Genomic DNA, 24,784 nt, shown 5'->3' on the forward strand with positions numbered 1-24,784 from the left:
TTATAGTGTTTTTAAAAACAGTTTTCCTAATTGAATAAAACCAGTTTAAAGTTAATTTTAAAATTATTTTTCTTTTAAATTTTGAAAAGAAAATTTTGGTTTTAGCCATCTGACTGTTTAATGGTTTATCCTTAAAATAAGGTTATTTTGGCAATGTCCAAATGGTATTGTGTTTATTAGCTGCCTAACACTCCTCCTACAGGCAAAATGAGAAAACTACATAACAGTTTTAAATGCTAGTGGTGAACTAAATAATTAAGAACTATGCATTTAAAAAAAAAAAAAAAAAAAAAAAGTGAGCCTGGGTCATGAGTGAAACTCCTGTCTACAGGTACCATCTTCTAATAAAACTAAGTGCCTCATTTCAAGTAAATTGAACAGGTTTTTTTCTTCCCATAATTGTTCTGGATTTTGTGAAGTTGGAGTGTGCATCTCACTGCTACTGCTTTTTTGAAACATGGCCTATATTTACATAAATAGTGGTGTAGAAAAGTGTATTAAGTAGTAAAAGCTGAAGGCTTTTGTACAATTTTTACACTGAAGATAGTTTACTTTTATAGTTACTATAGTAACTATAGTTAGATAGTTTTACTTTTCACGTAAACATATTTAAAGCTTAAAATTCATTGTCCACAAAAATCTTAAATTTGCTTGCAGCACATCCACAATGCAAGACTTGCAGGTTACTAAAAAAAACCCCAAACCCAGCAAGCTTTGATGGTGGAGTGCTGAAAGACAGAGCTGTCCTCATCTGTTGCTTCCTATGTGATCAAGCTTGACATATCTTATTCTTCATTGTAACTTCTGCTGGAATAAACTTTTATTTTTTATTTGGAAGTCTGGAGTGGAGGTATTATCTCCTACTTAAGGGTATACAGCAGTCAAAAGGCATGTATGTAAATAAGTGAGTTCTGAAAGAGCATTTACTTTCTCCTATTATCTTTAAATTTGGTAGGGTTTTCTTTTCTTTTTTGTTTTTTTTTTTTTTTTTTTTTCCAAATGAATTTGCACACTACAGATGTATTAATTTGATTGAAATTAACCAAGGGTCTTAAAGAGTGGATTATGTTTTGTTGGTTTGGGTTACATGGAATAAACAATTCTCTGAAGTGCTTAGTGCAGTAGAAAGTGGGAATTAGCAAATTTAAACTGAAGCAGTACTTTAACTGTAGCTTAAGGCTAAGCAATACTTAAAAACTTGTCTTTATACAGTCTTCTAAGTGTTTGCAATCTTGAGTGCTGCAGCTGGGATATGGCTATTAGGAGAAGAATGATAGCTCTTCTAAAAATCCAGTTCAACAAAAGCTCGCTCCACATTTGGGATACCTACAAGTACTGGCAAATACTGATAATTGGAGCTAGTATTTTAGAAATATATTCTTATCTTGCAAAATCTTACACATACTAAAGAAAAATAAACACAGGTAACCCCAACAGGCTCCTAGCTTGTCTCACTTCTCTTCCTAGTTTTGACTCTTCTGTTTCCGTTTATGCACAATTACAAGCTGGATGTTTAGGCAAAAACAACAGTCTTCCCCACGCCCCCATTTTTAGGGCAGAATCACAAAGGAAAAGAGAGTGATTGAGAACTGGACAAATAACATTGGTTTAAACTCACTATACAGTAAATAACATTTTTTTTTTTTCATCCAGTGTCAACACCAGTTAATCTGTTATGATCATTAGCAATTTTAATCCTATTGACATTAGTCTGTGACACGAGTGCCAGTATTTATACGTGTCATATGGAAGTGTCCCACATTTTAAAATGTTGGACTAATTATATGTTGCTTTTTCTATATGTAGAGGCTGAACCCTTACCTTCTTGTTGGCTACATGAGACAGGGTGTTACTCCAAAATACTTTATGTGCGACTCTGTTCAAATGAGGTTCACTGTCAGTGCACTTCTTTCAGAATGCTATTACTTGAACCTTAATGTGTACTGGAATTTACAAGTTGGGAACAAAATGTCCTTGAAAAAGGAAAACTTTTTCAATTGTGCATTAGAAATGGTTGAAAAAAGCACTAAATAATATTTTTGCCAAATATGCAATCTGAATCCTTCTCAAAGGTGAAAGAAGCTCTTTGTTCCTCTTACCAAAATTTATTGTGTTTTTTTAGTTTTTTGTTTGGTTTTGGTTTTTTTCCCCCTGAATTCGAACACAACCAAATATTCAAACATTTAGCTTTTTTCCAGCTATAAGAGTGACTTTTACATGTCCCTCTGGAGCTTGTCAAGCCTGCGGAAAACTTTCTAGACATGGTCTTTTTTATGTCTGTGTTAGATTTTGGTTTTTGTTTTTTGGTGTTTTTTTGTTTGTTTGTTTTTTTTTCCTACTTGATTGATTTTTCTTTATGTTCTTATGACGTTTTCCCTGGAAACTTCATTTTTTCATTGCCTTTTTGTCACAATATTTCAAAATAGGTGCTGTGTACCTCTGTCATTCTCTCATCAAATTTTAAATTCCTTGAATTATCCCCAGCATTAAGCCTTGCAGTAGTCTTCCTATATATTTTCCAAACTTAAGCTATTAAATGCAAAGAGGATGTAGTCCCCATCAATCTGGTTTACACTAGTCATTTTTATTGCCTTTATTGATTTCTCTGTAGACAGGAGTCCTCTTTATTTTCATGTCCTTGTTCTTTGAGTGAATTAATTTTGTAATAGTAAACATAACTTACATGCATTACATTAGGAAACCACTGAACGTGTTGGTTTTTTTTACAAAATAAAATCTTATTTATGGTACCATTTTATTTAGACTGTACTCATAACTTTCTAAATGTCATCATGTTCATTTAAAAAGGCACGTAAGCTGGTAACCAACTGTATGTTTTCATGGGAAGAGTTTCTTTCACAGTTAAGCAATTCTAAGAGATTTGAACACTTTTGCATTTTTTGCATGATACACAGTTTTATTGGTCACTTTTTTCACAGACTACAGGTAATGATAAAAGGATAGTTCCCATTGGTAAAAGCAAACCAGTATGATAGCTTAAATATTGTGCTTTGATCTTCCAGAAGAGGTCCTGCATGAAAGTAAATTCTGTAAATTATTCCTGACAGCTATTATAGTGATAGGTATTTCTGTAGCAAAATGATAATTCTCTGCCTTTGATATAATCAAAATAACTCTAGTTTTTAATTAAGAATTTCCAAAACACCAAGCACTAGAACTTTGCTAATACTGGTTGGGAGGTTTTGAAGTTATATGCTGATATACAACTATTTAGTGTAAAGTGTAAAAATTTTATCACTTTCATTTTGATTTTGTTTTCTTTCTTAAAAAAAGTTATATATACACTCACAATATACATACACACATTCTTGTGTACGTATAGATGTGTAATATATAGGGAGTGAGAGGGGTGTTCAGTTCTTGTAAGCAGCATTTGAATAATCTGTGGAAATACTGTTATAACAGGTACAGATACGGAATGATTGTTTTAGACACCAAGACTAATAATTTTAACAGTGTTTAGAAACACTGGAGAAAAGCCCTGAACTATGCCAGCATCAGGGACAGACAAGCATGAAAGATTAATGTAATTTTGCATATAATGATGCACATTCTTACACAAAAAATCCATCTGCAAGTGTCATGTCAGTCAGCAAAAATCTTTGATGGGTGGCTGCAGCTGGGCTGTCTCTTCTGGCAAAGCTGGCCTAGAAAATGCTAAATGTAGTTATGATGCTTTGTGCCATCTGTAGTATGCCAGTTTATCCTGTCTTCACTGGCATTTACAGTACTATATAGAGTATCAACAAACACAGAGACATCAATGTAGAGTGACAGATTCATTTCCTCCAGAGGCTATGAACTCTGGTGTATACTTGTGCCACCTTCCTCTGTGTGTTATATTCTGTTGTCACTGGTATTTGGCTTGATTTCATACTTCTGTGTTTAACTCCTCATATTTTTGATTTAGCAATTTGCATATCCTAACACAAAGGCAATTAAATTTGATTGATACTGAAGTAATTCAGTCTTAACTGAGGATATGCTTACATTTTCCTGAAGTTTACCAACAGTGTCAATGCTAAAACTTGCATTTTGATGCAACAAACATATTCTCTAATTCTCTGAATTTAAATGCACTAAATAGTCATGCGTCTGATGGCAGCTGAGTTTTAATGTGCCTTGCCTTTAGCTTAGTTTACAGTGTAACTGTAAAACATACCACCTTATACTTTTAATGCATTTAATGATTTTCTTAAAAAAATCTGTAGTGAATTACTCTATGTTCCTTATGTTAGAAGGGCAAAAAGTTAAAAAACCCTTTTAAATTATCTAATCTTCTGATAAGTAAATATTGTTATTTTCCACAGTAACTGAGTATGAAGGACATGCTCTCTCAGTACTTAAAGAATGTGAACTCCAGGCATTTGATGGGTAAGTTGGTTAGTGACAATAAATGTTAGTAAACCTCATCACATTAGTTTTTGTTTATATTCCAGCCAAAACTATGCTGGTAGGTATTTCATGAGTTACTCTGTTTCACATATATATTAAGCCTGAGAAAATCAGTTGTCATTAGATGCTTTGTTTTTTATTACTTCCTGACAATAGGTATGTATTTTAGATTCATAAATAATGGTAAAGAAACATAAAGCTTTCTTAAATATGCTTCATGAAAGCTTCAGTCTCTGTATTTGAAAGAATGGCACAAATGGCACTAGTCATTCAAACAGTTCTTAAGGAGAGTATTTTATCTAAAAGCAACTTGAATGTTTTTTCATCAAAAAAATTAAATCATTCAAATTTACTTGAAGTCGAGAGTGAAAAATGCTTGTTCAATCATTTTTAATGACCTTGCTATATGGATTACTCCTGCTGTCTCTGGTATTTTTACATTAATTCAATAATAAGATTCAATAATATATAAGAATAGTTTTGCATACTGTGGAAGTCTTGCAGCATTCTTACAACTCTTATTAGAATACGCAGTGAGCCATACAAGAAGGCGTAAATAGTGTTTTATAGTCTAATCAATTTCTATTAGTTCTAGAAACTCACAGAGTTAGGTGAGAAAATATATCTGAAAATGTATCTATGTATTCCAGATTCTGAGGAGAATTTCTTTCCAATTGAGACATGCCTTTTTGGGGTGCCAGCTGGGGAACCAGTTTGTCCTGGGAAGCAGATAGGAAGGAAGACAGAGAAGGGTTGTATCTTCTTGCAGAAATCCCTTCTACTCTGAGTCATATTTGAATTGTATCACCTTGATCACTGGGTAGAGTCACTGGAGTACTTCCCTGTGAGACTTCTCTCCAGTAGCCAGAACTAAGGGCAAACAGGTACAGAAGACACTGGAAGAAAATAACCCTTAAGTCAATATGATGATAGGATTTCTGAGGTGAAGAGATACCTGTCCTTTCTAAGTTGGCTAAGTGTGGGGGTTTTTTTCCTCATGTGGAAATTAAGTAGCTTTTATTATCAGAGGTTATGAGCAAAAATGAAATTTCAAGTGTTTGAAAAATGAATTTTATAACTTCTCAAATAGCCTGGCATCCATCTATGTACTCATTCAGTAAAGCACAATACAGAAACATCCTATTAAATAGCTAACTTGGGATGCTTTTTGATATAAAATCATAGGGAATATGGGTTGCAAAGGTAATTTTTTACACTGATGTACCTAGAGATGTCTTAATTGCTATTTTCAAGTAACATCTACAGAGTGATAGGATGAGATCAGCATTCACATTACGCTATAAGACTGATACTTTGAAAAAGAAAGCTAAAAAACATCACTAGTCTCTCTTGTGTCCATTAGCTTTAGATTTGTTCTTAAGAACAGGAAGAGAATATTTTAAATTGGGATTTTCTTTTTCATATTGTTTAAAGGCTTATGGTGTACTTCTCATTATGTTCCTGTGAAGTCCTTTGTGACTTCCTCATTGCTCTCTAGCCTAAGAATTTTTTGCCATAGATATAAATATCTTGTAGGCCCTCAAAACCACCTCAGTGTTTCCCAAATAAAATTTTAATGACAATTTTGGTTTATTGGAAATTAAAACAGAAAAAGTATGGGATCTGGTTTGAATTGAAAATTAACTCTACAACAGTGAAATTGTCCTACTGAAGAAAAATCACGCTTTTAGCAATTCTAGGAGCCACCTGACTTTTCACTATTTCCATTAAGTCTCGGGAAGTTTTGCCTGTTTATTGAGCAGCATTGCTTGTGACTTGGCAGGCCTCAGTTCTTTCCTGTTTTGCCCTGGCTTTCTGTCTGGTTTTGTTCAAGGCAGATACTGTATCTGTCGCTTCGTTCTCTGTTTAGAAAATAGAATAGCATTTCTGTACCTCCTTTTAGATGCAGAAGGCACTGTACATGGTGGTGAAAGGTAAGGTAGTTTTTGTGATATTTCTACACGGCAGAGTTCACGTAGCCCTGATCTGCCTTGCCCAAGCTTGGAAGCGACTGGAGGTGAGTTTAGGTGTGGACTGAAAGCCATGCCTGTGTGCATTAGTCTGCTGCTCTAACTCAGCTTGTGCTTTTCAAGTGTTACCTGTTTCAGATTGACTGAAACCTAATTCAGGTAAAAATGTATAAAGGGCAAAACACAACAGTTTTTTATTCATTACAGTAGGTAAGCAGTATAGCAACATACAATATCTGATCTTGATTTTCTCTCAGAGTTATGGTTCCTTACATGTTAAACAGCCTGTGAAGTAAATTGAAGCTTGTGATTTGCAGTACTAAATTGGAAGTTTGTATCCCAGAGCTTTCCGTAAGCAATACTGCTATGTTTTAATTCTTTGTCAAAGCTGTTTGTTTCTTTTCTCTGATTTTGCCAGTTCCCACTCCATTTTGCAAGATGATAGGCATATGTCGTGTATCTCATATACTCAACCTTTTTTCCTATCCACTTTTTTTTCTTTCTTACCGACACTGGAAGTTTAGGTACTTTGCCAACTTGGCAGTGTGCTTTTTTTACCCTGCCTTGGGGCCAAGCGTTGGTGACAAATGGAGTGAGTGCATTTGTCGTGCTGCTATCTCAGCTTCATTTTCTTGTTTGTACGGTGACAGAAATACATGATATGCATCCATGTATTTCTTCCCTAATAAGGGGCCTAAGCTATTATGGATAATGTTTACAGTAGCCTGGGTTAGTCAGACTTTAGTGAATAGTTGATTAAGAAACTTGTGTCTGATGGTTAGACAGATGTTTATTCCTCTATGAAGCCCTCTTCAAGGTCTTGGGCCAATCTGTTTGCTCAAGACTTTCTACTCCTTATGCGTAGCAGGTTCTCACTGATTAGCTTTGGAATCCCTCATCCCTGATGGTATCTCTATTCCAGCCAAAAAAAGGCAACTCTTGATGATTAATGCTAAATTAATAAAAATTAAAGTTTTTGCATTTTTATGTTATTCCTTGGACTCTGCATCTATTTTCCACAACAACAAACACAGCCCCCCTAAATCAGAAGAAAATGTATCTGTTTTCAAAAGTTTTATAGCCAGAAGACAATCTACATAAGTCTTTCCAGGTGTACAATTTATCAGACTAGGAAGATTAACTATTTTTGCTGCTGTGGCAGAAACTTTTAAGCCTAGGATTAAACCAATCTAAACCAAAAATGAGACAAAAGACAGGAGATGACTCCTGGTTACAAGCAGGAAGAAAATGTGCTCCAAACTTCTGCTATATACGCTTTTTTAAAATGTGGGCAGTGTTTAGCTGGATAGAGGAAACATTTGTAAAAATTTAGAAATTAAAAAATAGCTGGGAAATAATAATAGGAACTGAAGAAAAATTTAAAAGGAGCTGACATAATTTAATTTAAACATTAATAACATGATGAGTATTTTCTTATAAAGAACTTACTAGTTTTATCTAGTTGAATTATTGGACATAGTTTCACAACTGCATTCGTATAGATACATGAAAAAAAGATATTTTAAGTAAGTGCGTCCTAATGTAAATCTGACATTTATATTGTAAATGCTTGGAGTGTACTATTACTATTTTTATCATTAAAATGTGTTTACCTTAAAAACATTTAACTCTAAAACATTACTAATTTGGAGAATCACTTTAACAGTTACTTAAATAAACAAAAACGGAGGGGGAGAAAAAAAGATGTTTGCTATGACAGAGCTTTTACAGACAAATGCATTCCTCTCTATAGCCACAGCAGGTGGGAGTTTAATTACATGCTCCAAAAGCAGTGATTAAGTATCTTCATGCAAAGGATTGCTGGCACTAAGGTTTTATACCTCGCTAAATCCCTCAACTGCCTCCATAGTGTGTGGATTAGCTTTTTCAAGTATTTTTGATTTTATTGTAATATTTTGCAAGTTGTTATTATAAGGGCAATTAAAAAGCATTGGGATGCTTGTGTGAGTCAGCATTGAGAGATTTAAAGAACTTTTCCACTGAGGCATTTGAGCATGTGCTTTATTCTTCCATCTGATCAGTTCACGTGCATTACGTGTGATAAGGTAAGGAATACTCTAAGTTGTTAAATATATTTACTCCTACTCAGAAGAAAGCAGAAATAAGGATGCTTATATCTTGTGAGTTAACATTCACTGATGTGACAGTGAAGCCCTAGCTTGTTCTTAAAGAAAGAACGTGTTTTAGCTATTTGAAATATCATTATGTATATGGTGTGTGATAGCTTCCTTCCACTTGTTTGCTCAGCTATGGAAGAGTTTATTTTGAACTGTTTAGCATTTTTGTTTTGTAATAGGGTAGTTTGTGTTGGTGGAGATGGATCTGTCAGTGAAGTTGCTCATGGCCTACTACTTAAAGCCCAGATAGATGCTGGAAAAGACACAGACTATATACCAACACCTGTTAAAGCACCGGTTCCTCTTGGAGTAATACCAGCAGGTGAGACTAAAAGGTATTGTTACATTTTGTAAGTCATCTGTTTTAAGTCCCTCTGGCATGTTTTACAGTTTTGGCTACCAAAGGCAGTTCTTGGTGCTAAAGCTTCAGTTACTTAAGGGAGCTATTGAATAAATGTCCTAAATTAGTGATTGAGATTGATTGCAAATGACTAGATTTTAAATCATTATGATAATTTATAGTAATGGCACAGATGAGCCCTTTGCCTAAAGGAAGAAGCTCAGGAAGAAGAAAACTAAAGTAATTTTCAGCTGTTCCATGGAAAGATCAAGTTTTGCCCTTATTTGCTGCCAGAAATGATACCAAGTGAAAACTTTGTTTTCTAGAATTTCCTTAACATAAGCCATGCTGTTTTGCCTCTCTCTCCAGTTTTCTTGGCAGGATTCTCATTTGGGTTCATGCTGAGGGTCTCTTTTTAAATGGTGTTCCAGGAATACATTTTGTGGATTATATAGAAAAACCCAAACAAACAACTGTGCACACAAAACTGCTTTCTCTCTATTTTACTTCTACAGACTGGAAAATGTATGCACCTCTCTTGAAAAATACTCTTGCTCCTTTATTAACTTGTACTTGCATCTTGTGGTGTGGATGTTTTGGGGGTTTTGTTTGTTTGTTTTGGCGGGGTGGGGTGTCCCTTCTTCACCCAATTTTTGTATTTGCCCTTCTCAGAGTAGAACTTGGGCCAGGCAGGGAGGCTTAGCTAGAATTAGTACAAGCAGAACTGATTCTGGACTAGTATATGAATCACTTCTCTTTAAAAGAGGAGGGGTATTTTTGCGTGGACACTATCCTCTGGTGTGGATGTTGATGGAATTACTTGCTGTAATTTCTCAGATGTTTTTAACTACTGAGGAAAAAAATTCCTGCAGCCAGGTGAACAGCAAATCGTTGTTTTCAGTTTTGTACAAAAAAAGGAGCGCGTTGCTTCCAAACTGATCAAGCAGGTTTTAAGTACTCTGACTTGCTTTGCACTTCTACAAAGCAGCATTAAGACAGAGCCTAGTTGCTTGTAAAAATGCAAGATTACACTAGCTTTTTTCCAAGTTAAAAAAAACCTTGGAAATGTATTGGTAAGAGATACAGTAATCTCAAAGGCATGAAGCAAATGAATTTTAGTACAGCAGTTGGACCATCACTTATCAGTTCAGTTGCTGTGAATATCTTGATGGTGTTGAGACTGAATCTCTCCAGCACTTGACTCCATGCTGTTTGGGCATGCTTAGGTCACTGTGCCTTATCATTAGTGCTTACTCTCTTCAGGTTAAGACAAATACGTCACGATCAAAAAGGATTTGCAAACCCAAAAGAATGCTGTACGGCTTGTTACACAGAATGCCATAGACTTTGTTAAAAGAGGGTGAGAACAATTTATAGCATGAGAGGGTGGGAGACTCCTTTGTAGGTTCTTAAAAAATAATCTATAGCTTATTTTATTTCCATATTATTGATATTCCAAAAAATAGTCAGTTAGGAAACAGTAAGTATGATACTTGTGCACATGAAGAAGGTGGAACTCAATGGCCAATTAATTCGCCCCCCCCCCACACTGAAATCCATCGTACCAAATTATCAGGATTCTCCAGCCGAGTAAAAATAGAAATTGTCTCACAGAATAGCATTGAGTGGCTTAAAATCTGGTTTTAGCCTCTATAATAAGTAGTTCAGACAGCATTTTGAAGCTTCAGCCAACTTGATGGGAAGGAGCTGCTCTTGAAACAGTTTACCTCCTGAAGAGAAAGGTCCAGAGGGGAGTGTGTTTTTACTAAAACACTCTACTGAGCTGCCTTATTCTGGTCCAGATCAAATGGATGAGATGTGGGGAAGCCTGCGTTGTACTGCTGGCCATTAGCAAGAGTGTTTGTTGCTATGGGAACTACTGCTAAGAAACTGTACGGAGGGGGAATGGGAGGAAGGGGAGGGGGGGACTGGAAGGACATTAAAAAAGCTATCCAGTTGTTACAGAACAAGAGACAATCTATATCTGATGGCTGTGAACCTTTTGGTCCTAAATGGTTCATTTAAATAAATTCATGATTTCCAATTAATTCAGAAAATAAAATATTACTGAGGGACTGTTAATTTCTGTGATATTTCAGGCAAAGAACCAAAATGTTGGTGCAGTTTTCATCAGAATTTTAGCTATGCTTGACTAGGAAGTCATTACATCACATTTATCTGTTTGGATGGGGGAGACATTAACAGCCTTATGAATATTCATGTTCTCTGGTTAATTAAGTTAATTGTACTGCAGAAGTGCTTGCACTTCCAAGGACAATTTTTTTCTCTACAATTTCTGTTTGGTACCTTCATCAGTCATGCTTTACATGACCTGCAGATACTTTGTCCTTACTGTGATGCTTTTGCACATTTCATAGGAAGGAGGTTGTAGGAAGTTGTTTGTAATGGCAGGGGTTAATATTTTTAACAGAATTATATTTTTTGAATAATAAAATCTTCTTTGTTTCTGTTTAAAAAAATGCTGGTGATAGAGATGCTGGAGTTGTATGGATGAAACCTTTTTACAGTGAATTAAGTAGTTGGAGTGAGATCTAAAACTGTGACTTAGTAATCTGTGACGGGTGCAAGCCTGTACATGAGCATCAAAGAAGGCTATTAGTCTCTGAAGTAATGCGATAGTGTTTGGTGGAACCATTGTGTTATTGGTAAATAATATTCTGAGCTTTGATAGGGGAGAAAAAGGTTTAGATGAGTTGGGAAGATGAATAATGGCATTAAAACAATGATTATTGAATCACCACTTAAATCAGCAAAGCTTGTATTCTAGTATTTTTGTATGATAACTTTTATTGGTTTGGTTCTGTTTATAAGCTTTTTTGCGTGTGTGGCATCCTGCTTCTATAGGACCTAGGTAATGAGATACATTATTCAGTCATTACTGGCATCAAAAATGCTCTTAGGCACGTATTAAGAGATTTTTAGAGAAGGTGATGGTACTTGCTACTGCAAAACTGCACGTTCTAGATCTTCAACTTGTGGAAGGGTGGGCATGTTACTTACGTTTTTGAACACAGGCAAAACTTGTTTTATTTTCCTGGGAGTCATGAAAGGGTGTGCTTTTGCCTTGTTTACTTCTGCAAATGTTAATGAGCTCCACAGATTTAAGAGAAGGATGCAATTACTTGTGCCTATCCTGTTTAGTAAGAATGAGATTTAACTCTCATTAAAGTCAGTATGAAGATTGGTATTGACTTCAGCTGTGGTCATTTGTTATCTTGCTGCCATCTGTATTGATAAATTACTCTTACTTAAATGAGGAATCCCAGTTTTAAGACATACCAAGCCTGATCTTCGGAAGTTATATTCCACCTTGTGCTCTTTTATTAGCTTTATGTTCAGTGACAAAGAAAAATATTTTTTTCAGAATAATAACTTCCCTGTTGTCAATTTACAGGAAATAAACACGATTTGCATGACCTGTAATGATCTGCTTTTTGTGTGTGTGATTTCCTTTGTTTTGCAGAGGTTCTCATAAAAGTTGATAAGAGATGGAAAAAATTGATTGAAGGAAATATTTGAGTATTTTTGAGCTACTTCTTTAGCTAGGTTTACTGGCTAAGCAGAATTAGTTGAATCTAGAGGTTAAAAGTCATAAGTCATTCAAACATGAAATGGTGTTGGGCATATACTTGTATTATTCTGTAAAGAACTGGTTTTTAGGTCAAACCTATTTTTTTTATCCCTAAATTTTCCTTATAGAACTGTATTTTATGTTCACTGAATTGAAAACCTCACTATTTTGCATAGTAAATTGTATCTAGAGCTACATTTTTGCCTTTATTATGTGTATTGTACAGAAAGAAAAGTTCTAATTAGTTTTTGTTGAGTTGTTGGATATAAGTTATTGCATATAAATGATTGAAATTGTAATATTCTTAATAAACTGGACTTTCTGTTGGTATATGTAGAGAGACTTTCTTTTGGGAGAAAAAAGCAAAGGCTTGCATTTAGCTTTTGAAGTTGTCAGTTTATTCTTCTTTCGAAGTACTTTGTAATCCCAATTTGATGGGTTTATTTAAACATTACTTTTTTTTAGGAAAAGGAGAAAACAATTAATAGTATAGTCATCTATAAAATTCTGAGAAATATGTGAATTAAATTAGTGTGGTTTTTTTTAATTGCTCAAAGAATAAAACTGTGCGTAAACTGATTTCTCCCATGTACCACTGGAGATGTAAGCTTCAAAGAATGTTTTGGGTCTGTTATCTTAATAGATGTACCTCACTTATTTCCTTCACATAGTGGGAACTTTGAGAGCCTTATTCAGAACTCTCTGATGTTATGAAGGCTTTCTATGAGGTTCTGAGTATGCTGAATTACCTTGAGAGACTTAAGGTGCTCTGAGGACGTAACAGGTGCTCTGTGAGATACTGAGATACAACTCCCACTTATTTTACAAATTCTTTTTCATATAAATTATTGAAAAAATTGAAGCATATACTCCTGAATAAGAATGACAAGATGCCTTTAGAGCTTTGTAACTATGTACATCCGTCTTTCCAAATTTAGTATTTTTTTCCTACCACTAACGTGACATCAAAGGTTGCAGAGTTTTGGGGTGAACATTATTTTTCAGTCTGATACATGATGCTTTTAAAGTGCTTGTTTAAAAATTGAGTGCCTCTGGTTTGAAATGTAATAGTCTTCCTCTTTCGTCTCTTCTCTCCCTTGCTTTTGAAAGACAAGTTTAAATGCTTCCATAAAACTTAAGGCAAATTTAGCATCCAGAATTGTCTATTGCTGCTGTAACATATTTAATAATTCAAGCAACAAGAAAATTATTTGAAAATCTAACTGAACTCATTCCTTTATGGAATGTTAGGTTCTAAATTGTTCTTTTGTAATTTTTGTTATTTTAGTTAACCTGTTATTGAATTATTCATCCCTTAATCAGTGATATGAAGAAGCTCAATATTCTGCCTGCTTCGTGGCAGGCCCTGGTTCTTTATTTTTGCAGAAGTGAATCCTTATGGCCCTGCTGCTTGACTAGGAAATACCAGAGATGTGATCAATGAGAAAAATCAACATGAAATTCTGTTAAAACTCTACCCATTTAGGAAAGACACAACCATTTCTTGTTCAGGAGTTTTAAAATAAATTGAAGTTTAAAAGTCGGTTGATACACAGATACACAATGCCCTACCCATTAAAGCAGAAGGGCAAAATTTACATGTATATCTGTGTTTCTTACACAGGTAAAGTGACTTGACATATCAATTACCACCAAACATGGGCCTCCAGAACCACGCTTCTTTCTTTTACAAACTGATAGCTAGTTTTCCACTCTCTCTTCCAACTCCATGCTCACATTCCTAGTTCATGAATTTTTTTTCTTCTATTTACCAGCTGATTTACTACTCATTCCCTTGTTTCAAAATAAATTAATCTCTCCTGGCTAGTGGCTAGTAGTACAACTGGTCTGCCAATGTCCAGGCAATGACAAAGACAATTTTAATGCACTGAATACAAGTCAACAATTTGTCAGATGTGCGTCAAATTCTATGTTCTCTTGATGTTTTTCAGTCATTAATGTGTTCTTATATGTAAAGCTGATGTGTAGTAATTAATTTTATTCACTATTGCTTCTAAGAATCTGAAATGTAGCCTGCAAGAGGCACAGCAGCTGTCTTACACTAGATGTAGTAGAATTTTGTCTGGGAAATGTACAGTTTTACGCTGGCTGGGTATTAAATTATTTTTCCAACTTAAAAATATTCCCCAAATATATCTATTTAGATAATCTGCCTTCTAGTACAGTTCCTCAGTACAGCACTTATGTATAGAAAAAGTGATTTTTAGGGAGATGGTTTTGGAAAAAAAAAAAAGGCTATTTTTGCGAAGCTTTTTTTTTCCTCCACCACCCCCATTGGTTTTTACGGCACTTATGAATGAATTTGCAGAGAGGATTTTATAGACCTATGGAAGTTTTAATGGTTTTAATTTGTACTGTTCAGCATTGCTGCTGTTACCAAGACTAAGTAATTTGTGAGGAGGCTTTCTTTTTTTGCAAATGTAGTAAATGTCTCGGTTTCTTAATTCAAAAAATGTTACATATGTTTTTTTTCTTGCTATTCTGTATCTCTCTTATTTTTACAATAGTTTATGCTTGCTTTTGCAGGTACTGCTAATATTTTGGCCCACACTCTCTATGGTATTAAGCATGCAGTGACTGCAACATTGCACATTGTAATGGGTAAATATTTTTACATACATTATCAGATTTTAAATAATGACACAGCATTTAGAAGTTTGCCATAACCAGTGTTTTAATAAAGGCATACCATTATGCTATATCACTGTAAACTATATTGTAAGACCTTTAAACCCAAATGATCCTATCCTGATTTTTAGTGTACTGGAAAGGTTATGATTCTTTGAGTATAGTGTAGTAGCAAAGGTCGTGGACCTCATCTTATGGTAACTAAAAACTGCCATGGAATACTGTCTGATTTTGGCATTCATGTCCTACTACTGATGTTCTTTTAATGCAAAAAGTAACCTTTTCAAGATTCGATTGTGTGAATAGTATTATTCCGTGTGTGTTGTTATGCAATGATTCTGCCGTGGTTTAAACCCAGCCGGCAACTAAGCACCACACAGCTGCATAATCATGGTTGCATAATCACTTGATTATTTTAATTTAATGTACCTGCTGAAGACAATAGGAAAATATACAATACTTTCAGCTTGAGGAAGTGGTTAGGATTGGACTTTCCTGGAAAGTATTGTCATATTTCTGAGAAAGTATCATTCATCTTTTTAGCTCCATGTGCATTTCTTTTAAATACTAACATTTTCCATAAGAAAGCTTTACTAGTAGAAAAAACTGCATCATTTGCCATTTGGTCTGCACAATAAATAGGTTTTTGAATGTGAAAATGTAATTACGCTAAAAGGAAAACCTAGATTGCTAGTGCAAACCTTATTGTCAGGTCTTAGGAAATAGCAAATACTTAGCTGAGCAGTATTAATATTTCTCTCAAAGCAATTTTTCTTTAGGATACATTTTTGGTTTTTTTCAAATAAAAAAAGAGAATAATTGGGAATGTCCATCTTGAGTATCTATTTTTCTAGACCTTGCAGTCAGCAGTGGAAGAGCCTTTGCTCAATTTCTTGGATAGTAATACACAAGCCTTTACAGCAAAATCTAAAACTGTCTTTTTTTAATCAGACACACTCAATCTAATGGAAACCACTCAGGTTTTATTACAGAAAAAAATTATATGCCCCATCTTGAACAGAATTAGATGTCTAAATTCTATAACTGTAAACATAAATAAATTTAAAACCTATATTTAAGAGCTCCTATATCTTCTCCAGTACAATGTTCAGTCATTACAGATATTTGTTGAAATGGTTGCAAATATTTATGTAGCAATATTAAATTTTCCTTGATTGATACTAATTGTTAAAAATTTGAATAGAATTAAGACTCAGAGCCTTTGCAGCCCAATGAAACAGCTGAATTTTTGCCATAACTTTTTTAACATTTTGAAGCATCTGAACATTGTTCAGATGACTACTTTTATAGAGTCTTGATTATATATAGATTGATTCTGGTTTCTATCAGCAAAACTTGACTTCCTAAAGAAAGAAGAGTCTGAAGATTTTTCCCACAGCTAAATTAGGTGAAAAAGAAATGGTAAGTTGTATTCCCTTTGAAATACAGATGTTATTTGTAATTTCTGATCTTTATCTTTGAAATTTTAGGACATATTCAACCAGTAGATGTCTGTACTTTCAGTACTCCAAGCAAGCTTTTGCGGTTTGGGTTCTCAGCTATGTTCGGTTTTGGTGCAAGGACACTAGCTTTGGCTGAAAAACACCGTTGGATGCCCTCCAATCAGCGGAAGGATTTTGCTTTTATCAAAACACTGGCAGATCTCAAGTATGCCATGAGCTGTTACATTTTTCTAGCATTTCTCATTTAGACAACAGTAGTTTAGCTATCTTGACTTCTTATATGCAGACAGATTTAACTCAGATGTGATGTATATCCCTCTTACAAGTTAAAGAGGAGATAAATTCTGTATATTCAGCATCTCCTTAAAATCATCTTAACATGGATAAAAGTCTGTCTAGCAGTCAGAATATTGGTTTACATAATAGTAAATATCAATACTTTTCTAGGCCAGAGGAATGTGAATTATCATTTCTACCTCTACATATTCCACAGGAAGACTCTCATGAGAATGACAGGTAAGTAAAACAGAGTGAAAAAATTCCAAAGCTACAAAAATATGTGTCTTTGAAGATAAAATTGTACAAATTCTTAATTTTGTTCAAATTTGATCATCAGGCAAAACAATCTTAAAAAAAAAAAAAAAAAAAAAAAGATTTATTTTGACAGCTGCAAACTTTGACACTTTGTAAAATGTTCCCTATAGACTATAGAGGATTTGTTACAAATCAGTCTTCCACTCAGTATTACTGGTTTGTTCAGTTCCATTAATCCTTTCTTCCATTAAGATCTTACTTTTTTCTAAAGTAGATGTTGTTTAAATATGCTAAAATGACCTTAAATTAATTTACCTACATGTTTCCACCCGTTTAGAAAGAAGAAAGAGAAAATAAAAAAAAAAGGTGAGTTTTTGCTTTTATGATTATTTAAAAGCGTACTGTGGCTGGTTAAACTGTAGTAATATAGAATTACTCTGTTACATTTAGGTAGCAAGGATCAATGGCACAAAATTCAGGGTCACTTCCTGAATGTGAGCATTATGGCAATCCCTTGTCTGTGTTCAATGGCACCAAGAGGCTTGGCACCTAATACGAGGTCAGTAGGGGTTTAGAGAATTAGTCATGTCTATAAATTCTGACATCTTACCTTAAGACCTTGGCTTTTCCGAGAATATGAGCCTGTGTTTAGGTAGTCTAGTCCCTCTGGAATGGGGGAGGGAGCATGGACTGCAGCAGACTCTATAATCCCAGGAATTGTAATCAGTTTTTGGATCAGGCAAATAAGGTCAAGCAGTCTAACTAGAATAATGAGTGGATAATTGCTGTGATTAAATTAGTTGGCAAGTCTGACTTAAGTAGTAGTCATCGAGCAGTCATCTGTCATAGGATTTGGCTATATGTAGAAACATCATTCCTAGATTTTATTTTTTCAAATATAAAGGTGCTCCTCACCTTCTGCTTTACAGCCAGCAAAAATGAAGTACGAATCTTTCTCCTGTTACGAAGAACTGAAATTCACACTTGTCTTTTTTTTTTTTTCTTTTCCCCCTTGAACTTTGGAAATGCAGCTTCTACATGTAGGGTTTTGGGAAACAAATGAGTATGTAATCTGATTGTTGACATTGACTCATTTTGCCTTTAGCTCATTGTGGAGAGTGTGCTTTGTGGTGATCAAAACAGTAATCAGGTGATAAATATTTGTACTTGATGTATCCAGTTGATGATTAAGCAGAATAGCAAGTACAAACTTTGTAGTTCTACATGAAATACAACACAGTCTCTCAAAAAAGAATGCAGAAACTCATGTGTGTGTGTGTATTTAAAAAAAACAAACCCAACACTCAGGGTAGTTTATGGGAATGAGTCTGTTTTGTTTCATTTGATTATCATTAGGTGAAAATAGATATGCCTTAGAATTGATCAAGTATTTTTCTTCAAAATTGGTGGCTGATCTGGTAGAATTTGACTTCTTGGAAACAGTGTGGAAACAAATGTTTCTGATGGAACTCTCATTGAGAAGTTTTCTTTGTTACAGGGGCCCTGCTAAGACTCATATCCCTCAAGATAGTGCCCTGATGCTGCCCCATCTTAGGAACTTATTCTGTTCAGCACTTAGTGTGTTATATACCAGTCCATAGAAAAATTCTGACAAGAATTGAAGAAATTATTCTTTTTTAGCTTTGCTTTCTCTTTCCATCTGTTCTGGCACCTGTTTCTCAGTGACAGGGAATTTTATGACAACTCTGTGCAATTATTACAGGTTTGAACGAGCCTGTTTCTCCCACAGTGTAGTTGCTCAGTGGATGCCCTTATCCTTTCATATAAGGACATCCCTTTTTTCCCTCTCTTTTCAAAACTATTCTTAGGAGTGCACTCAGCTAGTAGGGTAGGAAGACTAGTCTCTTCAGACAGGTGCTTCATTTCTCATAGCATCTTGACTGTAAGGCTTTTCGATATGGGGAAACGGAAATGCTGCACTAATTGTTAAAGACTCAAGACCCATTATGGAAGCATCAGCTAAACTCAGCTACATTTCTTCACTCTGTCCTATTTTCTGCAAGAGGCTTTTGTCATGTGAAAACATTTGAAGTGGAATGAAAGCTTTGACTGCTACCTGTAACTCTAGTTAATACTTACTAGTCTAAAGCTGCAAAAACATGTCAAGCTAAGTTTAACTGTCTGTGCTGTGTGAGCCATGTGGAACATTTGTTACTCACAGCATAGGTGGTGTGCTTTGCTGCAGATTGGACTTAAGAGAATTAATGAAAATTCTTGGTCATCGCTGAAGAGAAAAGACTATAGTGCCAAATGCATTGCCCAGTAGCCTGCTGTGCCCTTTTATTGCAGCAAATATGATAAGAAGGCAACTTTTTCAATTTCACCATCACTGTTTCCTAAATCGGCAAAGTAATGCTATGCCAGGTGACGACTTTAATGGTTATGTAAAGATTATCTTCCTAGATTGTGCTGTATCGTACTCTGAGAACATTCCTGATGCAGTTGTTCAGTAGCCAGAGAACTATCGGGGGGGGAGGGATCTGTGGTAGGCTGGAAATATTTCTTATAAACATTCTTAACATATTTTCCAAGCATACATGCTGAATAAATAAATATATATATATATATGTGTATACATATATATTCAGGAGATATGAAATAAATCATCTCTATATAGAATACAATCACAGCAGCGATTGTCATGTTCATCAGATACTCTTGTCGAACATTGATTTGTCTCTATAACTTAAATGGGACTTAGGCATGATTACACTGAGATTCAGGTTGTTAGCTTCTGTGACAAGGTACGGTTGCATTAGGGAATCTATGAATTGATACTAGCTCATTGTCTGACTCAAATTTTCAAAGATGCTAAAATATCAATGGCAACTGCATACCTCAGACCATGGAGTATCTGTGCTGTATGGTCTCTTCTTCATTAATCTGTAGAATATGACTGGTTTTTCTTGTACAAAATTTGCTAGTTTTTTAACTTTTATGTGCTTTGTGAAATGTCTAAGTAGAACTGTACTGAGAACTGCTAAGAGAGTTTGAATAGCGGCACAGTTGAAGATCAGGATCTTTGTAGGGCAGCATGAGTGTTAATGGAGGAGGTGAATGAACCCATGGATGTGCTTGTATGCATCATGGGAATGGTTTCTTGGTAAAGCTCTGCCTCATAGTATTTAAGGTAATCATTATACTTTGCTGGAGAGAAAAGCAAAAAGACAAATTTGTGATTCTCAATGTTTAAAAACCCTCTGTTAAGTAGAAAAGCAAGTTTTTTTAAATTATATGTATTATGTTCCATAAATTATGGGTATTGATAAGGGAGTACAATTCTATTATTACAGTCTATGTAATAAACGTATTGGTGCTAAATAACCTCAGTTACATAGTTTATATTGATCTATGGCGGGGGGGGGGGAGGGGGGCGGGTTGGCAAAGATTAAAAAAAAAACATTGAGGCTATTCTATTACCTTACTCTTGGTAGCTGATTTGTTTTGTTTTGGTGTTTTGTTGTTTTTTTTTTAATCTAGACTATTGGAGAGCCTGTTAAACTTCCAAATAAATGCATTTTCTTTTGGGAACTAAATTGGTCTGCTTTTCAGGTTGAATAATGGAAGCATGGCTCTTATTGTTGTACAAAATACTTCTCGAACAGAGTTTATAAAACATCTGAAAAGATATGCCAGCATAAAAAATCAGGTACTGTTAATTTCTTTCTGGTGATTATAAAAAGAACAGTTAATTGTGAAGGTAGACATGCTGCAAGAGTTAATGTTAGCATCCTCATAAGGAGACTTAGCTTTCTGTCAGAATACATTAGCCCCCTTTTTATCTGATTTTTTTTTTTTTTTTAAATCACTAGACTAATACCGATTAGCCTATTTCAGCCCATCTGTTATGGTTTAAATTGTATTTGTGTTGTACCATAGTTTTATGGGTGTAAAGCCCTTTCGCCACAATAAAGGAAGTGCATGCTGTGTTTAAATTTTGTGTAGTGCAGAGATCAAGAATGCAGCCTGGGAGGGCATCATGCAACTCTTTGTCAGAAATAGGTAAAAGTCCATAATTTCAGCAGATCACTGCATGCTATGCTGGTAGCAGTGGATTGTGACCATTGAGTTTTAGCAGGTATTCATTCCATCTAGTTATGAATATTTGCAGAACTGCATTTCAAAATTGTGGTCATTATTCTGTCTTTGAAGAAAAAAATGAAGCATCCAAACACAGTGCCTTATTGCTGTCCTAAAGACCTGGTGCATAGCCTAAGCACACTAGTACTCATTAAAATGTTTCAGGATTATGTGAAATCATTTTTACAAGAAGGTTGAGGTTTGAATTCGTCAACAGAGAGTTTGGGGGAGAGGTGGATGACAGTTCCATGTGACAGCACTAACAAACAGCTGCATTTAGGAAATAGTTTATGCCTTCCAGTTACGCTTTTAGAGGAAGGCTTTGCTTTTCTGCCTTTGTAGGTAGAAGTTAGAGAAGGAGATGTGGACCCTCCTTTAAACTTAAGCTGACTATTTACTAGAATTCTAACTAGCCTTGTTCAGGACAGTATTATGGGTAATGATGAACAGAGCACTGGAAAAAATCTGCTTGGACTTTCACATATTCTGAAAGCATGTGCTGATTTGGCATGTGCAAAATATACCATCTCACCTGTAGATTGAGCAAGTCTGATATGGGAATGCAAATGGAATGCTACCATTTTTTTCTGAGGCACTATTTAGGATTAAAAATAGCATGTTAATCTAGAAATGCTAGCTGGAATATATAGTGCCTCATGTGTCAAAGCTTGAGTTAAGTGTTCCCATTTACTTAAGACAAAAAAAAAAGCAAGCCTTTTAATTTCAAGTAATCCAGTTTGTTGCTAAGCTACCGCCTTTATCTTTCATCTTCATTTAATATATATCTGTGTTTGGTTTAGTTCAATTTTCCCTTTGTTGAGACCTACACAGTTCAAGAAGTGAAAGTACAACCAAGGCTTAAAAGTGGGTTTGATGCCAAAGAAAATACATATTTGAATGCTGCTTCTGCGGAAGGAAATTACCCTTGGAATATAGATGGAGACTTAATGAAAGAAGCATCAGAAGTTCATGTCCGGTAAGGCCAAGTATTACATTTATGGACTGTATATGCGTAACAGATTAGTACTGCAATCTTAAATGTATTACACCTCTATGTAACACAGATGACACCAAAATGGGGTGTTGTAAATGCTGTAAGAATAATACTGTTGTGGACTGCACAGACTGGCCCCTTTGCCATTGTTTGGGCCTCTGCCCCGTTGCCTTGTGCCCATCTTTTGAAAGGTTTGTTATGACCCACACGGCCTTTCCTTCCTTCATCAGCTTCCAGCTCCACTTCTTTCCCTTCTGCCTGTTACTTTACCTTTCTGTATCTTAGAGGGGAACAGATGTATATAAAGGTCTGTGACTCCTGGGAGGAGCTCCTTTTGGGATAAGGATTCCTGCTTGGAAAGCAGTGTGTGTAAGGTTAATAAAAACATGTAGTTGTTCAATTGTGGGAACCTTAGTGCTGCTTTGAGAATAGTCTCCATGTCTAGGGTCTAAGAAAGAGACTATGAATACATAGGGCAATAGGAGGATTATCAGTGGAATTAAATGGGCGGCGGCTCATTCTTCTGCAGTGCACACAGGATTAGCTGAAGGCACAGAGCTCAGAGTAACAGTCCGGTATGTAAAATAAAAGGCAGATCATGTTATAGGGTATGTAATTTATACTTCTAAAGATGATCTTGTAGGAATTGTCAAAACGTAATTCACCTGACTTTATTCCATATAGCAGTTCATACATATTTGTTCTCCCTCCCCGCCCCCAAAAAGTGGCACACCCATTGCAAGAGTTAATGAAATTGATGAAGTTTGACTTCCTCCCTTTGCAGGGTGCATCCTCAACTTATTAATCTCTATGGATTGAACACTGACGACCTGGAATGTTCCCAAGCAACATGCAATTGCATATAGAAGGGACGCATTGCAAGTTCCGTATTAATGAATCTGTTTCTCACCTCTACGCACAGCCTTCCAAGGTCCCAGTCTTTCACTCACTGAATTCACTTGTAGCAGAAGCTTAACTGGGATGTTTGTAATATTTCTGGTTTTAAATTTTTATCAAGTTGTATATTTTTATCAGATTGTATTTAACTGTAAAGAAACCGTTAGGCTTAACAAGAAAAAATGAAACCTGATTATACTGATGTCTTAAAAATTTAGAGTTGGAGAAGCATCCATCAGAATAGAAGAAAATATTTTTATTTCTTTAAAATAATTCTAGCTTTCACAATAAATATAATATGAGATACTTTTAAGTCTTCTGCTGCTATCCATGTTGTCAGGTAACAGTTCAAATAGAGCTGGTGAGTGGAGGTATGGTACCATCTCATGCTGAAGAATGGTGGCAAAATACAGATTTATTTAATCAAGTACTTCCATTTCTAGTTATTTTAATGTTGCCTTAATGTATTTGCTTTCAAATCATTTCTAGTCAAACAGTAATACAAAAGAATATGCTGATGTCTTATATGGCTTTTCTTTGTTGAAATGTATTTTAAAGCCTACTCTTTGTGCAAAATAAATATTTAAAAATATTTTATCTATCCTAGAACCAAAATGATATTCAGCATAGTTTTTTGTTGTTGCTGAGAATAAAGTTACGATAAATAAATTAGCATTGACTTAAATTTTTATAACTTCCTCATAGGGCATAAACATAACTTCTATGAGTGTTCAGGTTTTTTGTAACTTATTAAGTATTTCACACAATTATTTGAGATGACAGCAAATTAAGACTATATTCTTTCTGGGAACTGGCTTTCTCTGAAAAGTAGCAGAGCAACAAGTTCGTCCATCTGCAGGACCACAGGGATGATGACTGTTGTCCTGGTCACTTGTCTACAAATCCTTCGGAAGGCAGCTGACAAATAATGGTATGAAAGCTGCATTGTCTCATGGCTAGAATGAGTTGCTTTAAGTTAATAATGTGAAATCCAGCCCTTTAAGATTTTGTTAAATCAAGGGCCTAAGCCTTTACATGGCATTTATAGCTACTATATTTTGATTTTAAATATTACTTGTGAAAAATTCTTACCTGTGATAAATATGCAAGACAAAGAAGTACTGCACCTAAAGTACTGCAGATGATTATTGGTCTCCTAAGCACAAGCTGTTATTATTGGAAATCTCATGCAGTTTCTGTGGACAAACCTGGCCAGTAGTAAAGGCCAAATTCATAGACAGTCAAGTGCCTGCTTCATAGACAGGAATCTTATAGCTAGTTCTGCTCTTGGCACTGGAATTATTGGCTGCAGAGTAGGATCAGAGTCACAACATCCTTTGGGCTGGACAGGACCCTGGCAGGGCACTAGCCCAACCTCCTGCTCAGATCCTCATCCTGTCTGGCCTTGAAACCTCCAAGGATGGAGACGAGACAACCTCTCTGCACCCCTGTTCTGATGCCTGGCTGTCCTCGTGAAGAAAATGTTTTTCTTCATGGCTGGTTGCAACCTCTCATTTCAGTTTATAGCCATTGTCTGAGTCACAGTGAGTACTCTCCAGTTAAGCTACTCTAGCTGATACTATATCACATCAAATATTTGTAACATGTTAAGACAATTCAAACTAAACTTACTAAAGTTGTCTAAGAAGGAGATTCCAGCTACCTTTAGTAGATTTAACAGGTTTTATTA

General features: G+C 35.2%; 1 protein-coding gene across 1 annotated transcript in view; it reads left to right on the forward strand.

Annotated features, from left to right (window-relative positions):
* Positions 1-24,451, forward strand: part of CERKL (ceramide kinase like) — a 61,911-nt gene extending 37,460 nt beyond the window's left edge. The window contains exons 4-13 of the mRNA XM_049800777.1: positions 4,332-4,395; positions 8,704-8,846; positions 15,004-15,078; positions 16,596-16,773; positions 17,016-17,084; positions 17,440-17,468; positions 17,553-17,661; positions 20,676-20,772; positions 22,004-22,179; positions 22,982-24,451. Of these exons, the coding sequence (XP_049656734.1) occupies positions 4,332-4,395; positions 8,704-8,846; positions 15,004-15,078; positions 16,596-16,773; positions 17,016-17,084; positions 17,440-17,468; positions 17,553-17,661; positions 20,676-20,772; positions 22,004-22,179; positions 22,982-23,063 (1,022 nt within the window). The 3' untranslated portion in view covers positions 23,064-24,451. The remainder of the gene's footprint in view (positions 1-4,331; positions 4,396-8,703; positions 8,847-15,003; positions 15,079-16,595; positions 16,774-17,015; positions 17,085-17,439; positions 17,469-17,552; positions 17,662-20,675; positions 20,773-22,003; positions 22,180-22,981) is intronic.
* The last annotated feature ends 333 nt before the right edge of the window (positions 24,452-24,784 follow it).

This window comes from Accipiter gentilis, chromosome 1 (genome assembly GCF_929443795.1).
Source record: "Accipiter gentilis chromosome 1, bAccGen1.1, whole genome shotgun sequence".
NCBI classification, from domain to species: Eukaryota; Metazoa; Chordata; class Aves; order Accipitriformes; family Accipitridae; genus Astur; species Astur gentilis.